We start from the raw sequence: 9821 nt of genomic DNA, 5'->3' as shown, positions 1-9821 counted from the left end.
AATACAACAATATCTTATTGTGGCATTGAATGTATTTTTTTTAAATGAAGCATTGAAATTCTAATCACTCTTGTTCAGTGTTCTGACTGTTGCTTTTCAATATTAAAAAATACTCTGTTTTGGGAAATAGCTACTATTGGTCAACTCGCTACTCCTATTATGCTTAGTTATAAAGACAGCCTTACTTTAAAGACTGTGTGTTAGTATCCTTTACAAGGTTATAAACAAACATTTTTTTAAAAATTGTCTTCTGTTTGGTTTTATTATGGAAAAATAACATGGTTTATTCATGGAGAAAGTTTTTCTTGGTGTAGTACCTCAATCTTAGTTTATATTGAATGTTATATCTAGCTTAATTCAGGTGTACAATGAGGCCATACTTTCTTGGATCTTGAGTCACCAGTTAGAGGGAAAATTAATTTAAATTTATGATAAAATACTGCTGCTCTGCAATTTTGCCTATATGTATACTCGGTAGCATTTGTTTCCCCTCTTACACAGCTTAAAAAGATCACTGAAGACCTGAAGCCATGCAGAGCAGGGCTCTGGGTCGGTGCGCCGAGGTGCAAAGCGCTTGCCTTCGCCAGGGCTTAGCGATGTCGCAGGGGATTCTGCTGCAGGGAGATGGTCGAGGGGTTTCTTTTCTGTTTGAAAAGATATATATAAGATTTCTGAATAGCTGTGTTATTAGTGTTATTTTACGGTTGGTTAGAGGAGCTCAGTAGGATCTTGATGCTATTTTCATCAGGGCCTTCATTTCAGAAGAAACAGTGGCTTAAAGACCTATTTTTAAGTTACACTTATGACTCCTTTTTGGTTATCAAAATTAGGGTAGCATAAGCCTAGTATAAGAACAAAATTAGCCATAGGATCTAGTTCATTATGTTGTTGTAAATTGGTTCGCTTCAGTCCTAATTCTGTCATCCTCCCTCACGTTGAACAGCTATTTCTTTTGCAATTTCCTCTTCTGAGGAGCAGCTGAGGGAGCTGGGGTTGTTCAGTCTGGGGAAGAGGAGGCTGAGGGGAGACCTCATCGCTCTCTACAACTGCCTGAAAGGGGGTTGTGGGGAGGTGGGTGTTGGTCTCTTCTCCCAAGTGACAAGTGATAGGACAAGAGGAAATGGCCTCATGTTGCGCCAGGGGAGGTTCAGGCTGGATATCAGGAAAAACGTCTTTCCTGAGAGAGTGGTGAAGCACTGGCAGAGGCTGCCCAGGGAGGTGGTGAAGTCACCATCCCTGGAGGTGTTCAAGGAAGGTGTGGATGTGGCACTGCGGGACATGGTTTAGTGGGCATGGTGGGGTTGGGGTGATGGTTGGACTTTATGATCTTACAGGTCTTTTCCAACCTTAGTGATTCTGTGATCCACTGAAATCACTGAACTTAGTTGCCTGCTAGGAGATGTGGTGTCAGGGTTTGAGAACTCAAAACTCTTGTATATTTAGTCTTTTCTGTTTCCTAATATCCAGCTCACCTTTCTTCCAAAAACAGATCTTGAAAACTCCAGGACGAAAATGAGAAGCGCGGTGTCAGTTCGAGAGGGGCAGGGAGTCGTGCTGCTCTGTGGACCACCCCCCCGGGCGGGAGGTAAGGGACCTTCCAGGCTTCGTGCTTCAGCTAGAGCTGATTGACTGTAAAATGGAGTAGCTCTCTGGAAAGGCAGAAGAGAGATCCTTCAGAGAGCACAAGAATGAAACCTGGTTTCTGAAGTAAATACAGAGAGAGAGAGAAAACAAAACCAAAAAGGGGGGAGGAAAGTACTTCGGAGGAATTACTTTTATCTTGAAATGCCTTTCTTGCTTCTAGTAATTTCTGTGCGCTTAACTTCTCTGATTTTTATGATATTTCCAGTAATTAATTGAGTATCTTCTGGAGTTAAATTCTGCCCAATTTCACAATTGCTGAGCCTCAATGAATCTGGTTTTCTCTATGACTAGACAATTGCAAAGAGTGGATTGTTGTCTTTAATTATGCTAGTATCTGTCTGTTTTCTTGCAATCAAGACATTTGATAGTGTAATGTAATGATGCTGCCATAATTTGCCACCCTCCCCTGAGACAGTGGTGTTTTAAGAAAACTGGAATTACGGATCCTTGGTGGACCAAAAGTTTCAAGTACATTTTATCATTCATTCAGCATCTTCAGTCTTTGACTAAGTGCTATTGAGCCTCAAGTAATATTTGAAAGTAACTGGGTATATTTGTTTTTAATTGATATGGAGTCTCATTGTCGCTGTGATGATAAACGTTAGATTTGATTGCAAAGACAAGGTAATACAAGCTAAACATTGAACACAATAATATAGGTATTGTGGCCTCTTAAATTTGGCAGCGTCCAAGCAGACACAGCCATAAAGTGGCAATTTTACAACTGTCTGAGCTTGCAGAATTTTTCTCTCTCTAAACTGATACATACTCTTAAATCATCTTTATAGCCTTACAACAGCTTTGTCTTTTCAGCTGCTGAGAAAATGGGTCGTTCTCTTAGCTATCTATAAGAATTAGAATGATTAAATTTTGCTTCTATATGCTGCCCAAAGTCTGAATTACCCCAGCCGTTCTTAAACTCCCATCCCGTGCATGGGTAGGCACCCAGAGGTGGTTGCCAAACTGACTATGGCTCTGCACTGAGTCTTGCAACGTTTAAGTTTGAGTTGTTAAGCAGGAGGTGATAGAAAACATGCTCATGTTGCTAAGAACGTTGGTTCAAGTCAACATGTGGAAGAGGTGAGAATTTCTTTCGCAGTCAGCAGATGGGATATAATTGACACCCCCACACACTAATTGTGTTATTCATGCAAAAAAGAGAGAGCTGAAGGCTCCCTGAATTATCAAATGGAATTGAGAATTGGCACCAGAATTATTTAAAATCCTTGGATTTGTCTAAGTGTTGGAGGATTAACCATTAAAGTTTTCAGGAGATATGGAGAAAGGTGGAAAAAGTCCTTCCTCTTCTTTCTACGCTAAAATAAACCTATAGCATGGTGACATCGAGCATACAGTGCCTCTAGATCTGGCATGGTAGGATGCAGGTTGGTAAGTCTTAGATAAAATATCCGTCCATTAAGTAGAAGTAGTTTGTTAGGAATAGCAGGGATGGTTTAGGAACAGCTGACCTGGCCTGAGGGCTCTTCAGCCCTTTCCAGATCAGTGATCTGGTTCCTTTCTTTTCATTTCTTACGTTCTCTGTAAGGAGCCTTCAAGAAGAGACTTGATAAAATTGTGATTATTCCTCCATATACAGCATTCCAGTTATAATAGAAACCAATGTTCATCCCAAAAGAAATACCAGTTTATAGTATGGAAAATGGAAATTGCTTCCCTTCTACAATTTGGCTTTTTTTTCTTTGCTTACCTTAGCCACAGAGATTTACATAAGCAATATGAATATTCCCTTTCAATGGGGAGCAAATTATTCATTCAGTTAGCAGTACTTTTGTCCTTTTGAGGTTTGCAGTTCCAATTCCATCAGGGTATGGACTTCTACCACTTAAACCAACAATGAAACTTGATTTAACTTCATACATATCGGCACATATGCTGAGCTTGTATTTTAGCTTTGTTTAGCTTTGTTTCTGAGATGGCTGGTGGTGTATGGGGAGGGGAAGACAGTGCTCAATATTTCCAGTTGAGGGTGTACAGATCAGTTTTCTATTTCTGTCATTAAACGTGAGCCGTATCACAAACTACTCCAATATTCTATTTTGTTTAGAGTTAGTGAATTTTCCCTTTTTGACATTCCCTTTTTTAGCAGTCTTGTTTGAGATTTACTGAATGGGAGATTCAGTGAATGACGGGCTTTGTGTGTGAAGACTTTCCCCCAAATAGTTTACTAATTCAACTGTTTTTTGTTAGATAATGTAAGCTGTATTATAAATGAGCAGTGATTTCTGGATAATTAAGATGGTCATCTGTCACCGTTCTGCATGACCATACTTCTGTATATAATTTTTAATTCTGTTCCAAGGAACCTGTTAAAATATCCTGATTTTTCCCCAAATCAGTAAATCATCTCCCCCATACACTCGAAAGATAAAATGACATCTGAAATTGATTTCTGTGGATCTCCTGCTATCTTTTTCAATTGTTATAATGATTAAATTCTACTGAACTCTCTACAGCTCTTCTGACTTTTTACTGTGTTACTGTTATGTCTTTGGTTTTAAAGAATCATCAGTGAAAACGTCTCAACATACAAAACTTAATATTGGACGCACTTAACATGCAGCAGTTAACAAACATTCATGCGATGCTAATTTTTTCCTTTCTGCCAAGAATGGAAGAGGCTAGACATATGGAGATCTAAAAATGATTTTTCTCTGCTATTGATTTTGTTCCAAAATCGGTATCTAAGGAGTGACAAAGCCCTGCGTAAAGCAAATCCACAAGTTCCTTTAGGGTTTTAGCTACTGTTACTACTGTATGCGTATCTTGATTATCGTGTAGCTTGTCTTAAGATACTGTTTCTCTTTGGTGGATATTGTGATTTATATTTGTTTAGTACAGTCAGTTTTACTAATCTGACATTGATTTTCCATTTCAGGAAACGTTACTAATTTATGAGCTATATTCTGTTCTTCGGGAGGGGAGAAAGCAATGAGACATAGTCCTTTAATGTTGTCTGTGGTAGTTTCAGGGCTGCTTTACACACAGGAAAGATGATGATTTTTTTTAATGGTAGAAGTGAAGATTTGCTTGATGGTTATTAAAACTTCTCAAGGAATTCAGGCTTGCCTGGAAAAACTAGGCATTAGTTTTTTGTTGGTGGATATACTTCCTGTGGAATATGACCATAACCCACAAGGAGTTAAGTAAATGGCAAGAATGTTGTGGAGCTGACAAGCTATTGCTTGGAAATTGCAAGGAAATTCTACTTGTCTTATATACGTGATTAGCCTCGTGTGATATGTGTTCCTACTTCATGCAATATGGCAGGGAGATTTATACATATATAAAGCAGCAAGAATATGTTCTCTTACTAGCATGCCCTGATCAATGTAGACTTAATCAATAAATGAGACTGTATTTGAAGGATAGGGATCAATCTAGCTTATAGCTTATTGTTTTAAAGTTGTGACATGCTGGTTTGAAATTATATTAAATCATGGAAAAATAGATCCCAATTTTATTGCTCACTGCTTGGTATGACAAATATTTCAGTGAATAATGTCATGTCGGTTGCAAATTAGTATTTAGACTTGCAAATTTTTGCTCATGTCTCTTGTATTGCCATTTGGAGACCTGCAAGTTCCAGCAAGACTGTGCCTCATGAATAACATGGCATGGAAAGTATCTCAAATGCCAGAAATATTTTGTTGCTTTGCTTATTTCTTTTCCACAGCTCTTGAATATCAACATGCTATTTTTCAGGGAACTGTAAATTGAATCGATTCTACTTATTTGGCTTTGGAAACACTTTATACCCTTAAAACAAAGCAAACCCAAACTGCTGGAAGTCCAGAATATGGTTTCTTTTGTACTGCTCATCAGCATGTTTTCAGGAAGCGGAAAGCATCCTGGTTTTGCACCTCTACTTCTTGCTTTTGTTGCAGACTGTGGATGACGCCCATCTGGGCGTGAACAATAAATTGTACTTGCAGTATGCACATTATGAGGTTTTTGCACAAAAATGCATTCTAAGGAGACTAGCATGTTGAATATTGTAAAAGCAATGGCCTTAAAAATGATTCCGTAGTGTTCTCGAGCTGTTCCCAATCTGCCAAGGAGAAATGGTATTTTTGTTTAAAAATATATTTTGCAATAGTCCTGCTGGTGTCATCATCATCATCTGCACAAATTTTAGCTGACAGTTTGAAATCAAATGGTACCAGAGAGACACTTATATTTGTCCATATGAGGGACAATAATACATGTTCACAGCTGGATTTTACAATGATTTCTATCTGTCAGAGCAGTATTTTCACCACTAGTAACAAACCAATGCTACAGAGACACTCCCTCTGTTCTGCACTTTATCAAATGTAGTCTTTCTAAAGCACTTCTTTTGATAAACCTGTGTTCCAGGCTTAAGTAAACCAGACTAAAATTAGTATATCCTTATTTATGTATTTGTGTAACATCTGCAGCTACTTTACGCTACACGATTTTAAGCTAGCGTGGAGGTGTATAACTAGCCGTGTAGCAAAAATGCATGATTCCAGTTTGGGAAGGGGCAAACCGGACAAGCAAGTTATCACTCCAAATTCTTACAGAACTCTTTAACTCCATGTTTCATTATGCACATCAATGACACTGGACATATGAATATATTAGTATTTCTATTTTATTTCTTAGATATTTGGTCTTCTATCCCTTTTGTAAGTCTTAGTTTTGAGAGATGTATCTAGATCGTGAAGGATAGCTTCATAGCCAGGTAGTCAGCAGAGCATAAAGCCTGGAAATATCTATGACCAATAATATTAGCTCTCATAAATTTTGCACTACATCTTGAATACCCGTTGCAAAATGATTATGGGAATATTGCAGCTTTTTATCATTTTGTTCTTAAGGAAAGATTCTAGCCTTCAATCCTTCATAGATATTCTTTTTTTAAAGTAGCATTCCCAAGTATACAAATCAGTAAATATAACAGTATTGTTAAATCTCGGTATCTTAAAGCTAGATTATTTGTTTAATAAGTGGGAGGAGGGAGCATGTTAGAAGCTATAGTCTGTGCAGCGAGGGGTACAATTTCACCTAAAGCCCAAGGAGGAGTTTTGCGTAAGATTGGATCAGCTCCTCCTGGCTGCAGTACATTTGGTTTCCCCTAAAGATTCACTAAGATTTTAGTACATATAGTAGTGGCATATATAACGTGGGCTGTTGCAGGAGAGAGCAAAGAGCAGAGCAGATGTTGGTGGGACTGATACTGCATAAGTTTCATCAGCAAAGTGTATGTGGGCACTCCAGAAGACCTCAGAAGACTATGGAGTGTGCACTTTATTGCTGATACCTGCTCTTGTTTGCCCTCTTCCCTGAACCTGAATAAACTGAAAGAGGCAGCAGTATGGGATAAGAAGGTTTTAGTGGGAGACTCTTCCTCTCGATGGTGGAGTTACTTGTTGGGAGGAGTGGGGGATGGAAAGAAAGAGGGAGAGGTAAATCAGGAAGAACCAAATTGCAAGAAAAAAGTTGAGGTCGAGCCTTTTCACTTGGCTAGTCCTGGGTATCTCAGGTAAGCCCTGGGAAAAAGAGGAGAAAGTTGGAGAAAATAACTGGATTTGGCCCTCTACCAAGATTATTTTTATCCCTAAATTGTTACTGTGGGGTTTTTCTCCTCTGGCTCTTTATTACCTTCTCTACTAAAATATTTGAGTTTTGCTTTGGAAATAATTGATTCGGAAGAGGCAGGAGGGAGATGGCTGCAGTCCCAGCACACAGCCATAGCTGAACGTTACACTCCTAACAAGAGTGCTGAAAGTAATTTTTGTTTTTCACAGAACTTTACCGAGTACCTTCTCCTAAGTGAGTGCAAGACTACTAAATGAAGTTTGTCACTAACTACTACTTCAACCTACAAACGTTAGTATGTTCCCTTGAAAATACACTCTTGGGTATTTCCATTAGTTTCCCTTAGTTTATCTCCCTAATATTTAACATTCAGATGTGTTTTAGTTGAGCAATAAGCTAAACTATCATCTTTTTATCCTCAGAATTACTATAGGCAGGAAGCAATTTAAAATACTTTCAACTATTGAGAAAGCACAACAGAGTTGTTAGAAATGCTCTGAGCAATTAAATGTAAAGTTCTAGGGAGGTGATTAAAAGAACAATTTGTCATTTGAAATGGATATGGCTAATGGGTACGTATTTAAATATTGCTTCCTAAAGCAGTTTCTTACTTTTCTGCATACTTCCAGGGTACGAACAATTTGATCGGAGCCAGTACACTTTGAATGACACAGCTAGTCTGAAACAATTAGTTCAGAAATGTGATAAAGAGAAACTAATCCATCATCCCGCACAGCTACAGGGGAAGCGAAATTGGGTTTTTATTCAGCACTGGAACCCAAATGTAGAAAAGCATTTTGTTAGACTCTCCCATTAGCATCTGGATTTCCTTTGGAGCACCAAGGAACATTGAACCTGCCAGTTAAGGAGCACTTTTGTATTACAAGGTCACGTTTGGTTTGAAACTTAACACTAGTTAATGGTCAAACCCCACATGTGACAGGAGGGGCGGGGGGGAAAGACAGACAGCAGGCAAGGCCATATTGCTGAGCTGCTTTTCCAGTGGATGTGCTGCTTGGAAATGTACTTAACAGGAGTTCTTCTGTGGTGTTAATAAAGAAATAACGCTGCTAGTCTTGAACATCTGCGTCTCCCAAGGATGAGCTTAGAAATGTTTACGTTTTAATTACAATGCTATACTTTGCTTTTGACGCTGCCTTGAAAAACTTAGGAAAAACTCTACAGATTGTAGAGTATAGAGAAAGACAGACCTTCAGTGGGCTATTTCACATCGCCGGAGCTTTGTCACCTGTGGCAGCCGTGCAGAGGTAGCAGACTAGTGTGTGCGATTACTGCTTGGCCAGTTCTCGGGTTGTGGTGTAGGTGGGGCGGGCGTAGAGAAAACATACAATTCGTGCTGCAACTATGTTTAAGGAATTGCATCTTTTTTTACGTCACGTTAGCTCATTTCAAAATCGGAAAATGAGTGGACTCTTACCATATTCCATTTAAAAATGAAAATTAGGTGTTAGCCTGAAGTAGGAACCTTGCAATTTCAGCTAAAACATTTCAATATTCTCATTAAATGTGTAGATTGAAATTGCAAGATATTACATAGGTCTCTTGCACTGCTTTCATTGGTTTTGGGTTATTCTGTACACAAAGTTGCATGCCTAATTACCAGCACAGCATGCTGAAAATTGATCTTTTATATTTTATTACAAAATCATTCACCTTTTATGCCAGAAAGATTAATGGTATACATTAGTTTCAAATCAGGGTGTTTCCATTATACTCGGGAATAAAATGAGTTTCTCAGGATATGTTCTTCACTTTTTGTAGCTGGACTCAGCTTCCCATCATGCAATTTACATTTTGCATAAACAAAAATATCTTCAACCAAAAGAAGAGAGTTATTCTAAAGAGTTCAGGGGGAATTTCAGAAGCATTTCTAAATCTCCAAACTTTTTTTCCCCCAAGCGGGGAAAATGTTACAACTATTTTAACCAGATACTCATTGTCTCACCTTACTCCTGGTGGCCACAATTCAAGCCCTATTAATTGTCATCATTTTTATCTAGAAAACATTAACAAAAAGTAAACTGCCAACCTGCAGTTTATAGATAGACTGTACTCTGGAGTGTGACTGCAGCTTTTGTAAACAGCTAAAGATTTTTGCATTATTAGTGGCATAACTACTTGCATGCAAACCATTCTGGATGCCCCTCGGAAATACGCAGTCTGAGTTTTGTTTTGTTCTTCCCAGCTGAACACACTTAGGATACTTTTTCAGTTTCTGGGCATTTAATGTGCTGAAGAATACACCCTAAGACGCTGAAATGATGTACAATTTATTTCCAATAAAATTCTAAAGAGTTTTTTTCATTGTCAAAACAATAGTGGCACCTAAAGACGTTGTCATATCCAGTTTATGCATATGTTAGGGGAGTACTCTATATTGGAGTACATAAACACCTTGTCTTACATGTACAGTGCATAAGATTTTTATTTGTAGTACAACCTTTAATGTTTGCAAAAAAAAAAAGAGAAAAATGTGATTTATTTTTATGGCAGAGATGAAGCATTACCTTTTTTATTTTTTTTTTTTGGCTAAAGTCCGGGCACCAAGAACAGCCTTGCAGCTGGCTGTGCTG

The 9821-nt window shown here is 38.3% G+C and overlaps 1 protein-coding gene across 1 annotated transcript in view; it reads left to right on the top strand.

The window, feature by feature from the left end:
- Positions 1-596: 596 nt before the first annotated feature.
- Positions 597-9821, top strand: part of LOC104254057 (contactin-3) — a 55640-nt gene continuing 46415 nt past the window's right edge. The window contains exons 1-2 of the mRNA XM_059823493.1: positions 597-627; positions 1490-1585. Of these exons, the coding sequence (XP_059679476.1) occupies positions 597-627; positions 1490-1585 (127 nt within the window). The remainder of the gene's footprint in view (positions 628-1489; positions 1586-9821) is intronic.

The sequence above is a fragment of the Gavia stellata genome, chromosome 12 (genome assembly GCF_030936135.1).
Source record: "Gavia stellata isolate bGavSte3 chromosome 12, bGavSte3.hap2, whole genome shotgun sequence".
Taxonomy (NCBI): Eukaryota; Metazoa; Chordata; class Aves; order Gaviiformes; family Gaviidae; genus Gavia; species Gavia stellata.
This window is presented reverse-complemented; position numbering and strand designations above follow the sequence as displayed.